Below are 15,681 nucleotides of genomic sequence, written 5' to 3'. Positions count from 1 at the left end.
TTTTTTTAGTCGGTCGGTGTTTCAAACGCTGGTATATAAACACGCATAAGACATGGAAGAATGCATAGAATTGCAGGAAATTAGCTTTAAAACAGCAACAAAAAAATCTCTGCCCAATGCAAAATGTGTAGTATTGCAAGAAATTAGCTTTACAACGGCAACATTTTCTCTCTGCCAACAAGAGGGATGTGAACAGTTTGGGGTCGTATGGGTTGCGAGGTGTGGGTTTGTTATTACGCCGATAAATTACATTATCTATCCGGACCTTTGCCACCAAGGAAATTTCTGTGATTGGACCTTCTCAAATAGTACTTGATTACCCCTGTGCTACAGCATACAATGACATTTTAGATGATTCTGTGCTTCCAACTTTGTGTTTGGGGAAGGCCCTTTTTTGCACAAAGTGAGGTCCAAACAGAAATGGTTTGTCGAGATCGGTGTGTAAAAACATGACTGGCCTACACAGAGCTCTGACCTCAAATTGGAAGGCCGACAGTGAGCCAGGCCTAATGGCCCAACATCAGTGCCCGACCTCAATAATGCTCTTGTGGCTGAATGGAAGCAAGTCCCTGCAGCAATGTTCCAACATCTAGTGGAAAGCCTTCCCAGAAGAGTGGAGGCTGTTATAGCAGCAAAGGGGGGACCAACTCCATATTAATGCACATGATTCTGGAATGATAAGTTCGACGAGCAGGTGTCCACATACTTTTGGTCATGTAGTGTACCACTGAATAAAGTAATTATCTAAGACATTGTTGGCCCCATAGTTGTATAATCCTGGTAAGATTATATCTGTCCATGCTAAATTTTCCTTATTCTTTGCTAGCTCATTAAAACAATCATTGCACTTGGCCATCATGGTCAAGGTTATGACAGCTATCATATCACTGTGAGCACTCACCTCGAAGGCGGATGGCTTAGACGGCTTCTCTATGGGGGACCAGGGTTCCTCTGTGGGTCTGTGCTGGGGCAGCTGCTGGGACCGCTGTAGTGGAGGCAGCTGGGGCTTCTGCACCGGCTGACCCTGAGGCGGGGAAACACAAACATAAAGACTTTGAACACACAGTCAGACAGGGAGAACAGAGATTTGGTCAGTTGGTTATAGTAGACGTATCAAACAGTAAACGACTGTAGAGGTTACATCCTTGTAGGTTACTTACAGCCCTAGAATTTCATCCAACTGGGTCACTTCGTTTACACTTAATCCACATCAACAATTTAATACCCAGACGAAACAGAACTCATTCCCTCATTAAGAAGACATACTGTTTGTCCCAGTTACTGACACCAGAAAGAATTGCATCAAGCTACACTCTAAAAAAAACGTCAACTTCCTAACCCTTTTTCATGTTCCTTGAAATACCTTGGCAGAGTGAGATCCAGTTATAGCCAAAGTATTCTCTCAGTCAGTAGTTATCACCGGAATCACAGGCCTGCTTTCACTTAGGAGTGCAGCAATTGATATGGTCTGTGTTCTCTGATTGTGTGATTCTCTGTACACAGGCAGGCCTGGTCTAAGGAGAGAAGTCACTGGAGGTAGAAGATGTACCTAACCACAGATCGAGGATCAGATTACACTACTGTACCGCCAATCTTCATTTTAACCATTAGGGGGATTAAAAATAGGCCGTGGCTGCGGATCCATAGATAACCGCCCTGTTTCATCCCCCTCCCGCCCTGTCCCGCCTCCCTGGAAAGATCTGTATCACGTTCTGCTCATGTGTTTCTTTACCTCTACTTTATGGGCACATTTGTGTGGTCTCCCTCCTTTCCCATTTTTCACTGTCAATCGAGAATGATAGTTGTTCAAGTTTTACCAGTGAAATGTCCATGCACATCCATGCAGCGTCTGCATGCCAACCATTTGATTTCAATCAGTTACATGGGAATATGCATTTACATCATTTTAGTTATGTACAGTGTTGTTTCAAATTGTGTACAGTGGCCGAATTTTAGAGCAGATGGTGTTAACTGTAGCATACCTGTGTTTTGTTTCAATCAAAGTACATATTTTTTGGCCGGCACTATTGAGTTGTGGCCGCATGAAAGAAAAACAAGCACCTTTCGCCAGAGTAGCTTCGGGACCTTTAAGCTCCGAAAAAGAAAAGAAAAAACCTGGGTCCAGAAAAAATATCTGACCCTGTATCAGTGAGTTAACTTTTACCTAATCTAGAGGAGTCCAGGCTATGACCTCCTGAGGAAATGCAATAAGCCTCCATGCTGTGAAGCATTACACACCACAAGAGGTTAACAGGCATAATCAGTATCACAAGACGCCTGGCCCCGTGGGGGACTCTACTGTGGCAGATGGGAAACAAAGCTTTATTTTCTTCCCATTATGAGACGCCAGGCTCAATTTGCACCAGATCTAGGACGTGGTGACAAGAGCCATTCAAAACTTCAGCCCAGACAAACACAGTCCACTCTAAATCATTCAAGGTATTTTAACAGACATTCAGTACTCACAGGGCCTCACACTCCCACACACACACACACAAACATGTATGGGCAGTTAAGAGTTACCTTATTTATTTTAGTTAGATAATAAGTTACCCAGGGAACACATGCATCACAAACAGCAATACTAACACTGTTGACCAGCCGGTAGTTCACGGCAGTTCATGGTAAACAAACACTTTCTTCATGTTATTTTGCTTGTTCCAAAAAATTCTCGCAATTATTAAGAAGGAAACTGGAAATACACCTGGTGTGGGTGTGCCATTGTACCAATGACCGCATTAACAAGTTCCTAATTACCTGGCGTGAGAATGCTTGACTGATTGAATTCATTAGATCATTAAAAGTAGTAGGCTGCTCCAGCTTGAGACAACATTACATACATTGAAAATTAACATAAAAACACCTGGAGGCTTATTTTCATTGTGCTCTCAGCTGAGAAGCATTCCAGGGTATTGACACAAACTAATCCTCATAGGAAAAAGATTAGGTGAACGCTGTCACAAGTAGCTCGAGGGCAGCCCACCCCCACACTAGTTAATACAGCACATAGAAAAACTCACAACAATAGTTCTGAGGCTAAGCCACAAATCTTTTGAAAACTTAAATGAAGAACAAGTTGTTTTACAATCAGGAATTTTTAATCTAACTCCAAGAAAATATGTGCAACAGTGCTACCGTTCAACACAAACACTATGTCCAGGTGCCATCCAAATTCCTAGGTGTAGAAATGCTGCATGTTATAGTAAAAAGAGTGCGAGGCTTTACCTGGCTCTGGACCTCTGATGTGGTGCTCTGTCCAGGCTCAAAGTCAAATATGCTCCTGGGCTGTGGAGGGTGCCCCCATCGGTCTGAAAGCTTATCTTTAACCCCCAGCTCACTCCTGAAACACAATCCCCAACATACACGCAAACAACTTAAATCATGGATTCATTGTCAGTGCCTGTAGGAACAGATCCAAACTTGTCTCTCCCCCAACTCCTTGCCTTTGGACTGTGTTGGAATTCACACATATAGCCATTCACCCAATTACCAGGTTGCCAAAAGTTGCATGTACCTCATGTTTCACAATGACTGATCACATGCATCTGATGTACTGTGAACTTAGTCATGGTTATACAGTAGTAGAAACAAACACATCTTAACATTCTCAACAGGAATTCTACTGTTGTTTTAAATAAGGAGGTTGAACATGAACTCGCCCAGTCGTCTTCATCAGTCTCTCAGTCTCACCAATCAGGGAGGGCTCCATAATTGTCCATATGGGTTAGAGTCTCCTGCCCACTGGCTGAGTCAGCAGCGAGGGCCCGGCTCCCTTAAGATCAGTAGAAATGAGTGTTAGGAAATACTGGTCATCTAAATAGAGTAGATTTGTTACAGTTCAGAACATGAAACCTGATATTTCCACTGCACTCACTTTCAGCAGACCATCGCTCAGAGTCCTCGTCAGTTTCTATCAAATGGGCAAAGACAGCAAAGAGAAACAGGGATTTAGATAACAGTAATCATAGTAAGCCCTTCCCCCATTGAGAGGAGGTCTGTAACGTACGCTGGGAGTCGGGAAACAAGTTCAGGGAGTGACTTTTAATAATAAATAACATAAGGAACAAACAAGAAACATGAGTAGTGTTCAGACATGAAACAATGGAACAGAAACAATAACACCTAGAAAAAGAACCATAGGGAGTGACATCAGAGGTAATCAGGCAGGTGATTGAGTCCAGGTGAGTCTGTTGATGCGCCGACGTGTGTAACAATGGTGACAGGTGTGCATAATAATGAGCAGCCTGATGAACTCGAGCGCCGGAGCGGGAGTATACGTGACAAGGTCATGTAGATGAGGAACATCCACCCATTTGCTCTGTTGATTTGTGATCATCTCAAACCTTTAACTCATCATTATGATGCTATATTCTATTCAGTTGTTGCATTCCAATGCCATTATCTTTGATATGTGAGTAGTGCAAATATTTTCTGTGGTCTGCCAAAAGAATCAGGTTGGTGCCTGATCAGACACAATATTACACTCCCACAGTGGTGGGACTGGGCCTCTGAGGAAAGATCAGTGACTGTGATACCTGTTGGGGTTTAAAAGCCAACTGCCTGGAGAGTGTTGACACCTGAGAATCAGTTTTAAACCAAGATCCATAAAGGAATAGACTACTGATATACAACTGGCGATAAGGACCGGTATAAAGGAATAGACTACTGATATACAACTGGAGATGAGGACCGGTATAAAGGAATAGACTACTGATATACAACTGGAGATGAGGACCGGTATAAAGGAATAGACTACTGATATACAACTGGAGATGAGGACCGGTATAAAGGAATAGACTACTGATATACAACTGGAGATGAGGACCGGTATAAAGGAATAGACTACTGATATACAACTGGAGATGAGGACCGGTATAAAGGAATAGACTACTGATATACAACTGGAGATGAGGACCGGTATAAAGGAATAGACTACTGATATACAACTGGAGATGAGGACCGGTATAAAGGAATAGACTACTGATATACAACTGGAGATGAGGACCGGTATAAAGGAATAGACTACTGATATACAACTGGAGATGAGGACCGGTATAAAGGAATAGACTACTGATATACAACTGGAGATGAGGACCGGTATAAAGGAATAGACTACTGATATACAACTGGAGATGAGGACCGGTATAAAGGAATAGACTACTGATATACAACTGGAGATGAGGACCGGTATAAAGGAATAGACTACTGATATACAACTGGAGATGAGGACCGGTATAAAGGAATAGACTACTGATATACAACTGGAGATGAGGACCGGTATAAAGGAATAGACTACTGATATACAACTGGAGATGAGGACCGGTATAAAGGAATAGACTACTGATATACAACTGGAGATGAGGACCGGTATAAAGGAATAGACTACTGATATACAACTGGAGATGAGGACCGGTATAAAGGAATAGACTACTGATATACAACTGGAGATGAGGACCGGTATAAAGGAATAGACTACTGATATACAACTGGAGATGAGGACCGGTATAAAGGAATAGACTACTGATATACAACTGGAGATGAGGACCGGTATAAAGGAATAGACTACTGATATACAACTGGAGATGAGGACCGGTATAAAGGAATAGACTACTGATATACAACTGGAGATGAGGACCGGTATAAAGGAATAGACTACTGATATACAACTGGAGATGAGGACCGGTATAAAGGAATAGACTACTGATATACAACTGGAGATGAGGACCGGTATAAAGGAATAGACTACTGATATACAACTGGAGATGAGGACCGGTATAAAGGAATAGACTACTGATATACAACTGGAGATGAGGACCGGTATAAAGGAATAGACTACTGATATACAACTGGAGATGAGGACCGGTATAAAGGAATAGACTACTGATATACAACTGGAGATGAGGACCGGTATAAAGGAATAGACTACTGATATACAACTGGAGATGAGGACCGGTATAAAGGAATAGACTACTGATATACAACTGGAGATGAGGACCGGTATAAAGGAATAGACTACTGATATACAACTGGAGATGAGGACCGGAATGAAAGATGTAGGATGGAGTTCCATATGTAGAGAAGTTGAAATAACTGGGTATAGATATCAAAATGGCTTGAGCGTTCTCTCCTCTCCTTGGAATAATCTGCACTCTGGATCAGCTTTCTGGAGGCTGACATTGACAGAAAGGAATTGTCTGTGTGGGCTGGTGTGTGTGAGAGAAGGGGCGAGGGAGGAGGGGTCATACCTTCTGGCTTCTTGTGGATCTGTCTGAACATGCTCCTGTACCAGTCTTTGGGCTGGTTCACACTCTGGTGTGAGAAAAGAAGGGAACATGACAAAAACATATTTGTAGACACAGAAGTTTGTAGACTTAGAAGTTTCAGAGTACATAAATTAGAACATTTTGGCTCCACGTAAATGACAACTAGGAGCAGACCAAGTAGTTTTTTCTGCGTGAGTGACCAATTTAGGAAAGACTCTGGGTCATAGGACCATATGTGTATAGTGACTCTTGAGCTCCACTGATGAATGCTGCTGTACACTATGTTTATCTCACTGATCTGGAGGCGATGGGCATCCCTGTCTCATCCACTGGGCCGATCCCAGAGAATTTGATAAGGCGCTCCTCCCTCGTAGCAGCCCTCCGCGGCAGAGTGGAAGAGCCCCTGGTCTGGACTCCATTAAACAGACCCCCTGTTACAGAGAGAGAGGACAGCACAGGTCTGTTATCAAAGGCAGTTTAAACTGTCCTCATTCTTCTTCTACATTTCAGCTGAGTAACAGTATGAACATTCAAGCTGTCGTCACCGTCATTGCCACTGGGTGGCCACAGAGTGCCACTGTGAAATGGAGTTTGATTTCATTCATGAAACACTGTTGTTAATTTTGTGGTTAATACCCCACATCATATCATTCATTTTAGGGTGATAACATGATTGTGAAGGCTTGGTTGAAGCTGGTTATAAAAAAAAGATATGTCCTTCAGTGGTACATAAAGCTTTGACACATGAAACACAGAGTTATGAAAAAATCTTTTAGCACAAGATTCAACCCATGCTCTACTTGGCCTAAACACTGGGAAGAGACTACATCACATACAGTATTAGTCATGTCTCCCTTGAGGGTACTACTTTCACCAAAGATCCCATAAAACTTGCACATTCGTTTAAGATACACTATGCAGAAATCACTCCGCCATTTCCTGGTTGCTAAAATTCTAATAGTTTGCCTAACTTCAGTTTATCTGACAAAACAAGCAAGTCTAGTGTAGAGAATCATTGTACCATCTAAACCGCTGTGAAATACAGTACCAGTCAGAAGTTTGGACACACCTACTCATTCAAGGGTTTTTCTTTATTTTTACTATTTTCTACATTGTAGAATAATAGTGAATACATCAAAACTATTAAATAGCACATGGAATCATGTAGTAACCCCCAAAAAAGTGTTAAACAAATCAAAATATATGTTATATTTTAGATTCTTCAAAGTAGCCACCCTTTGCCTTAATGACAGCTTTGCACACTCTTGACATTCTCTCAACCAGCTTCATGAGATAGTCACCTGGAATGCATTTCAATTAACAGGTGTGCGTTTGAGCCAATCAGTTGTGTTGTGACAAGGTAGGGGTGGTATACAGAAGATAGTCCTATTTGCTAAAAGACCAATTCCATATTATGGCAAGAACAGCTCAAATAAGCAACGAGAAACGACAGTCCATCATTACTTTACAACATTACTTTACAGGTCAGTCAATGCGGAAAATTTCAAGAACTTCTAAAGTTTCTTCAAGTTCAGTAGCAGAAACCATCAAGCACTATGATGAGACTGGCTCTCATGAGGACCGCCACAGGAAAGGAAGAGCCAGAGTTACCTCTGCTGTAGAGGAGAAGTTCCTTAGAGTTAACTGCACCTCAGATTGCAGCCCAAATAAATGCTTCACAGAGTTCAAGTAACAGACACATCTCAACATCAACTGTTCAGAGGAGACTGCGTGAATCAGGCGTGAATCAGGCCTTCATGGTCGAATTGCTGCAAAGATACCACTACTAAAAGGACACCAATAAGAAGAAGAGAAACACGGCCAACGGACATTAGACCGGTGGAAATCTGTCTTTTGGTCTGATTTGAGATTTTTGGTTTCCAACCGCTGTGTCTTTGTGAGACGGAGAGTAGGTGAACGGATGATCTCCGCATGTGTGCTTTCCACCGTGAAGTATGGAGGAGGAGGTATAATGGTGTGAGCGTGCTTTGCTGGTGACACTGTGTAATTTATTTAGAATTCAAGGCACACTTAACCAGCATGGCTACCACAGTATTCTGTAGCGATATGTCATCCCACCTGGTTTGCGCTTAGTGGGTGTGACGATCGTCGTAATGAGGAGACCAAGGTGCAGCGTGGTGAGTGCTCATGTTCAAATTTTATTTTAACTCAGAACACTAAATCAAAACAATAAAACAACGTAAAATGAACATCACGTTCTGCAGGCTAACTAAGCTGTACAAAAACAAGATCCCACACTGAAGGAGGGAAAAAGGGCTGCCTAAGTATGATTCCCAATCAGAGACAATGATAGACAGCTGCCTCTGATTGGAAACCATACTAGGCCAATCAGAGAAAAAGACAACAAAGAAATATAACACATAGGTCAGGGTGTGGGGTGGGCATTCTAACAAAATAGAGAAATAAAACATCTCTCTCAGGTTAGGGCGTGACAGTACCCCCCTCCAAAGGTGCGGACTCCCAGCCGCAAACCTGAACCTATAGGGGAGGGTCCGGGTGGGCATCTACCCATGGTGGCGGCTCCGGTTCGGGGGGTAGCCCCCGCTCCGCCCACTGATCCCTCCGCTTTTGTGCCACCGGACTGTGGATCGTTGGAGGAACCTGACCGTAGATCATCGCCGGAGGCTCCGGGCTGCAGGCCGCCGCCGGAGGCTCCGGGCCGCTGCCGGAGGCTCCGGGCTGCATACCACCATCTCAGGAGGTTCCGGACTGTAGGCCGTCTCAGGAGGTTCCGGACTGTAGGCAATCTCAGAAGGTTCCGGACTGTAGGCCATCTCAGAAGGTTCCGGACTGGGGACCGTCGCTGCAGGCTCCATGCCATGGATCATCACTGCAGGCTCCGCGCCATGGATCAGCACTGGAGGCTTTGTGCCATGATTCATCACTGGAGGCTCCGGGCCATGGATTATCACTGGAGGCTTCGTGCCATGGATCATCCCTACAGGCTTCTTGCCATGGATCATCCCTACAGGCTTCTTGCCATGGATCATCACTGGAGGCTCCGGGCCATGGATCATCACTGGAGGCTTTGTGCAATGGATCATCACTGGAGGCTTTGTGCAATGGATCATCCCTACAGGCTCCGGGCCATGGATCATCCCTACAGGCTTCTTGCCATGGATCATCACTGGAGGCTCCGGGCCATGGATCATCACTGGAGGCTTCGTGCCATGGATCATCACTGGAGGCTTCGTGCCATGGATCAATACTGGAGGCTTCGTGCCATGGATCAATACTGGAGGCTTCGTGCCATGGATCAATACTGGAGGCTTCTTACGTGGAGCTGGAACACGTCTCACCGGACTGGGGAGACGCACTGGAGACCGGGTGCGCAGAGCAGGCACAGGGTATACTGGGCCGTGGAGGCGCACTGGAGGTCTGGAGCTTAGGGCTGGCACAACCCACTCTGGCTGGATGCTTACTTTAGTCCGGCAAGTGCTGGGTGCTGGCACAGGACGAACTGGGCTGTGAAGGCGCACTGGCGACACAATGCGTAGAACTGGCGCAGGATATACTGGGCCGTGGAGGCGCACTGGAGGTCTGGAGCTTATGGCTGGCACAACCTGTCCTGGCTGGATCCCCCCCGTAGCCCGACAAGCGCGGGGCATTGGAACAGGCCGAACTGGTTTGTGCTGGCGAACTGGAGATACCGTGCGAGAGCTGGTGCAGGATAACCTGGTCCGAAGAAACGCACCGGAGACCAGGAACGCTGAGCCGGCACAATCCTTCCTGGCTGAATGCCAACTCTAGCACGGCCACTGCGGGGAGCTTGCACAGAGCGCACCGGGCTGTGGCTGCGCACTGGAGACACCGTGCGCATTATCGCATAACCCAGTGCCTGACCAGTCCTACTCTCCCCACGGTAAGCACGGGGAGTTGGCTCAGGTCTGAACCCTGACAATCTCCCCGTGTGCCCCCCCCAAAACAAATGTTTGGGGTTGCCTCTCGCTGCCTCCACCTGTTCCCATGGGAGGCAATCCCATCCAGCCTGGATCTCCTCCCATGTCCAGGATCCCTTGCCATCCAGGATGTCTTCCCAGGTCCATGTCTCCTGACCACGCTGCTTGGTCCTTTTGTGATGGGATCTTTTGTGACGATCGTCGTAATGAGGAGACCAAGGTGCAGCGTTGTGAGTGCTCATGTTCAAATTTTTATTTTAACTCAGAACACTAAATCAAAACAATAAACAACGTAAAACGAACATCACGTTCTGCAGGCTAACTAAGCTGTACAAAAACAAGATCCCACACTGAAGGAGGGAAAAAGGGCTGCCTAAGTATGATTCCCAATCAGAGACAACAATAGACAGCTGCCTCTGATTGGAAGCCATACTAGGCCAATCAAAGAAAAAGACAACATAGAAATATAACACATAGAATGCCCACCCCACACCCTGACCTAACAAAATAGAGACAATGACCCAAAACACACCTCCTGGTGTAACAGTGTAGGTTCCGTCTCTCTCTTCGCCCCAACCCGGTCTCGAACCAGGGACCCTTGCACACATCAACAACTGACACCCACCGAAGCATCGTTACCCATCGCGCCACAAGAGCCACGGCCCTTGCAACGCAAGGGGAAACCCTACTTCAAGTCTCAGAGAGAGTGACGTCACCGATTGAAACGCTATTAGCGCGCACCACCGCTAACTAACTAGCCATTTCACATCGGTTACACTGGCTGTGTAAGGGCTATTTGACCAAGAAGGAGAGATGGTGCTGCATCAGATGACCTGGCCTCCCCAATCACCCGGCCTCAAACCAATTGAGATGGTTTTGGGATGAGTTGGAATGCTGAGTTAAGAAAAAGCAGTCAACAACTGCTCAGCATATGTGGGAACTCCTTCAAGACTGTTGGAAAAGCATTCCTCATGACGCTGGTTGAGAGAATGCCAAGAGTGTGCAAAGATGTCATGAAGGCAAAGGGTGGCTACTTTGAAGAATCTAAATCTAAAATATATTTTGATTTGTTTAACACTTTTTGACTTACTACACGATTCCGTATGTGTTATTTCACAGTTTTGATGTCTTCACTGTTATTCTACAATGTAGAAAATAGTAAAAAATAAAGAAAAACCCTTGAATGAGTAGGTGTGTCCAAACTTTTGACTGGTACTGTATATTTTCCATAAACAAAAATATTGTATTTTCAACAGTTTGAAGCTGGTGTACAAAACCGAAATTAAACGACTCAAAAACGAAAGTTAACCTCTTATGGCTAGGGGGCAGTACTTTCACGGCTGGATAAAAAACTTACCCGATTTAATCTGATTATTAGTCCTGCCCAGAAACTAGAATATGCATATAATTATTAGCTTTGGAGAGAAAACACTCCACAGTTTCTGAAACTGTTTGAATGGTGTCTGTGAGTATAACAGAACTCCTATGGCAGGCAAAAACCTGAGATGCTTCTGTTCAGGAAGTACCCTGTTTGAACATTTCTTGCCCTTGTTGATTCTCTCTATCTATTACAAGGGATCTCTGCTGTTACGTGACACTTCCCACGTCTCCAATGAAGTCTCAGAGCCCGGGAAAAACAGGAATGACGTAATTCAAAGCCCTGGCTGAAACAAGGGAGAGCAAAAGCTAAGTGGTCACTCAGTGGACTAAGCCTTACGCTCGCGACCCGCCCCGCCCCCGGCTTTCGGTTTTTCCCTCAGTATACAGACATGCAGATTCCCGGTCGGAATATTATCGCTTTTCTACGAGATAAATTGCATAAAAATTGGTTTTAAACAGCGGTTGACATGCTTTGAAGTACGGTAATGGAATATTTAGAAATGTTTTGTCAAATTCTGCGTCATGCTCGTGGCCGAGATTTAGCGTTGGGATAGTGTCTAGAACGCACGAACAAAACGTCTTGATGGAACATAACGATGGATTATTTGGGACCAAACCTACATTTGTTATTGAAGTAGAAGTCCTGGCAGTGGATTCTGACGAAGAACAAGCAAGGTAAGAACATTTTTCTTATAGGAAATGTGATTTTGGTGAAGGCTAAACTGGTTGGGTGTCTAAATAGCTAGCCCGTGATGGCTGGGCTATGTACTTAGATTATTGCAAAATGTGCTTCATCCGAAAAGCTATTTTAAAATCGGACATATCGAGTGCATAGAGGAGTTCTGTATCTATAATTCTTAAAATAATTGTTATGCTTTTTGTGAACGTTTATCGTAATTTAGTAAAATCACCGGAAGTGTTCGGTGGGAATGCTAGTTCTGAACGTCACATGCTAATGTAAAAAGCTGGTTTTTGATATAAATATGAACTTGATTGAACAGACATGCATGTATTGTATAACATAATGTCCTAGGTGTGTCATCTGATGAAGATAATAAAAGGTTAGTGCTGCATTTAGCTATGGTTTGGGTTTATGTGACATGATATGCTAGCTTGAAAAATGGGTGTCTGATTATTTCTGGCTGGGTACTCTGCTGACATAATCTAATGTTTTGCTTTCGCTGTAAAGCCTTTTTGAAATCGGACAGTGTGGTTAGATAAAGGAGAGTCTTGTCTTTAAATAGCTGTAAAAGCGTCATATGTTTGAAAAATGGAAGTTTTCAGATTTTAGAGGAGTTTGTATTTCGCGCCCCGCCCATCATTGGATATTGGAGCAGACGTTCCGCTAGCGGAACGTGTAGACGTAAGAACTGGAAGCATAGAAAAAGCGCACATAGAACCAATCTACCGCTTCTTAGACTTGATTTCCATGAGAATGACAGATTTATAACAAACCATTTCTTTGTGAATTTGGTCGGTTTGCCCAAAAAGTTACATATTTAAATCAAACTCAAACTGTGATGCTCTATATTATAATTTCAAGACAATTCTAATCTTACCATTTGATTGAGCAGGGCCATAGTATGATCCAAAATGAAGGGGGTCAGTAAGAGGGCCACTCCCATTGACCTCTGAGACCTAGGATGGAAACCCAGTCAGTCCAATATCAGCCTTAGTTGGAGAGCATTTGACTGTGACTATTGTCGCAGTCACATGGAAAATGAACAACAACTTAGTGTGTAGTGCAGGATACATTAGCATATATTACATTATTCAACACAAAGACAGGACCTCTATCAATATCCAGTACATTCCAGTCCAGTGGCATAACATTGAACCTGTGATACTAGACAATGCCACAGGGAGAAGCAGCTGTCTGATGAATATGACATGTGGTCTCTAACCCTAACCCAACCAGTAACCTCAGACAAACTGCTGTTATCATTGCAGTGCTACAATAACCAGTTGTATCTCCTTGAGAGTGGTGCTTACCTTAATTTGCTCCACAGGTGGCAGTCTTGTGGAACGGAAGGGGCTGAGAGGGAGGGTGGGGAGCCCCGGGGAGATGACCACCACCTCCTGGGTCAGGTCTGGAGAGGACAGGTGATGCTGCTGACTGGAGGAGGAACCATCATCAGAGAAGACGATACAAGAGCCGTTCAGATGGTCCCGGACTTCCACACGATGCTACAGGAGAGACAGTAGAACACTATATCTAAATACAGCCATGTCATGTTGTCAGTGGGTCATGTCATGTTGAGATGATCACTTCACCCTTCTGTCTCTCTGTGAATGTTTATTTGTCTGTCTGTCTCTCTCTCTCTCCTGGTGAAAAGGCCTAGAATTTAACTAAAGCAGAGTAGCAGAAGGAAGTTCTGTTCCATCCACTTCATCATCTTCCTTGCAGAGGCTGGAGAAAAGACCCATTCAGGACCTAAATCAGGGGGCTGAAATAGGAGAGGCACATTATAAACCCATGAACCATCCATTCAGCTGGGCTGCGTATTCTCCAACCAGGGTGCATGTCCCAGGCCGAGGGGGTCGGAAAGGGGTTGCTGATGTTGACCACAGTGAAAGTGCACCACCATTAGCGATGCTCCCAAAGCCCTCCCCTGCTCTCTTCCTTTCCGTAGCAGGTCCGCCCCCCCCCCCTTTGCTGCCCAATACCACCAATCCTATCCAACTCCTGCGTGTTTGAATGCATGGGGGGGGGGGTTTGAGCTCTCCAGTGTGGACTCTGGGGGTCATGGGAAGTTCCTGTGCCTTTCACACAGGGTGAAACTGTATCTAGTTAAATCAGAGAGCTGCCTTGTGGAGCCAGGACTAGGGCATTTTCATGGAAATTCTAGCCCGTCCATAAATAGCTGTTATTTTCATTCTACCTTGTACGTGTTAGTGTTTTTTCTTGTTGTTTAGCATATTTAAAAGGCCTCCCTCTGTGTGCTGTTCATGCCAACTCTGCTAAGGCAGACTTCAAAGATAAGAATTATTGTCTCTAACAGAGCAAAATCTTTTTGTTTTTAACATCTCTAGCAAACCTTCAATGCTTTGGGTCTGCCTGAATATATTATTTCATAGAATTCAATTCTACTAAGGATCTAGCTCTCTTCCTGTGGTCTTACATTTTGAATTATTTGTGAGTTAGGGAGCATGCCAAAATGCCTGTACCTGAGACTTCATGTCATCTGTTATGGTCCTGGATAGTCTCTGACGTCCAAGTCTTTGTGCAGATGCCAAAGTATCCACCTGAGATAAACAAAACACACATAAAAGGTTAGATCATGACCAATATTTGATGTCATGCTTATTCACACGCAGAGAACAATCACATCACGGCAGCATATTCTCTTTCATCCCCAAAGGAGACAAATAGATTCATGGTCATTTCCCTCTTAATCCAGAGACAATTGCATTATGCTTCTGAGCTGGGTCGAAGTATTGAAAACTGATAGGGAACTGACCATAAAGCTCAGGAGATGCAATAATGAAAGCAACTTAGAATGTCATTCAACCAGGTGAATCCAGGTGAAAGCTATGATCCCTTATTGATGTCACCTGTTCAGTCCACTTCAATCAGTGTAGATGAAGGGAAGGAGACAGGTTAAATAAGGATTTTCAAGTCTTGAGACAAATAAGACATGGATTATGTGAATGGGCAAGACAAAAGATTGAAGTGCTTTTGAACGGCGTATGGTAGTAGGTACCAGGTGTACCGGTATTGTAAGGACTGACGCCGGAGATGAGAAGCAGGTACGGGGAGTCAACATTTAAGAAGGAACAGACATGAAACAAGACAGGCGCAGCGTCAGCACACGGGCAAAACAACAACATTCGACAATCAATGAAGCAGCGGGGGAAAGAGATGGGGAACTGACAAATATAGGGGAGGTAATAAACAGGTGATTGAGTCCAGGTGAGTCCAATAATACACTGATGCGAGTGACGGGGAAAGGCAGGTGTGCGTACTGATGGTGGCAGGAGTGCGTAATGCTGGGGAGCCTGGCACCCTCGAGCGCCAGGGGGGAGGAGTGGGAGCAGGCGTGACAGGTATGAGTGTGTCAAGAACTGCAACGCTGCTGGGTTTTTCACGCTCAACAGTTTCCCATGTGTATCAAGAA

At 44.6% G+C, this 15,681-nt stretch overlaps 1 protein-coding gene across 1 annotated transcript in view; it reads right to left on the bottom strand.

Moving 5' to 3' along the window:
- Positions 1 to 15,681, bottom strand: part of LOC115164522 (vinexin) — a 46,502-nt gene that overhangs the window by 16,027 nt on the left and 14,794 nt on the right. Inside the window, exons 2-10 of the mRNA XM_029717080.1 lie at positions 14,732 to 14,809; positions 13,556 to 13,750; positions 13,123 to 13,201; positions 6,558 to 6,694; positions 6,246 to 6,309; positions 3,875 to 3,910; positions 3,691 to 3,772; positions 3,226 to 3,340; positions 902 to 1,024 (exon numbers count right to left, since the gene is read on the bottom strand). Of these exons, the coding sequence (XP_029572940.1) occupies positions 902 to 1,024; positions 3,226 to 3,340; positions 3,691 to 3,772; positions 3,875 to 3,910; positions 6,246 to 6,309; positions 6,558 to 6,694; positions 13,123 to 13,201; positions 13,556 to 13,750; positions 14,732 to 14,743 (843 nt within the window). The 5' untranslated portion in view covers positions 14,744 to 14,809. The remainder of the gene's footprint in view (positions 1 to 901; positions 1,025 to 3,225; positions 3,341 to 3,690; positions 3,773 to 3,874; positions 3,911 to 6,245; positions 6,310 to 6,557; positions 6,695 to 13,122; positions 13,202 to 13,555; positions 13,751 to 14,731; positions 14,810 to 15,681) is intronic.

This window comes from Salmo trutta, chromosome 27 (assembly GCF_901001165.1).
Source record: "Salmo trutta chromosome 27, fSalTru1.1, whole genome shotgun sequence".
In the NCBI taxonomy this organism is placed as follows: domain Eukaryota; kingdom Metazoa; phylum Chordata; class Actinopteri; order Salmoniformes; family Salmonidae; genus Salmo; species Salmo trutta.
This window is presented reverse-complemented; position numbering and strand designations above follow the sequence as displayed.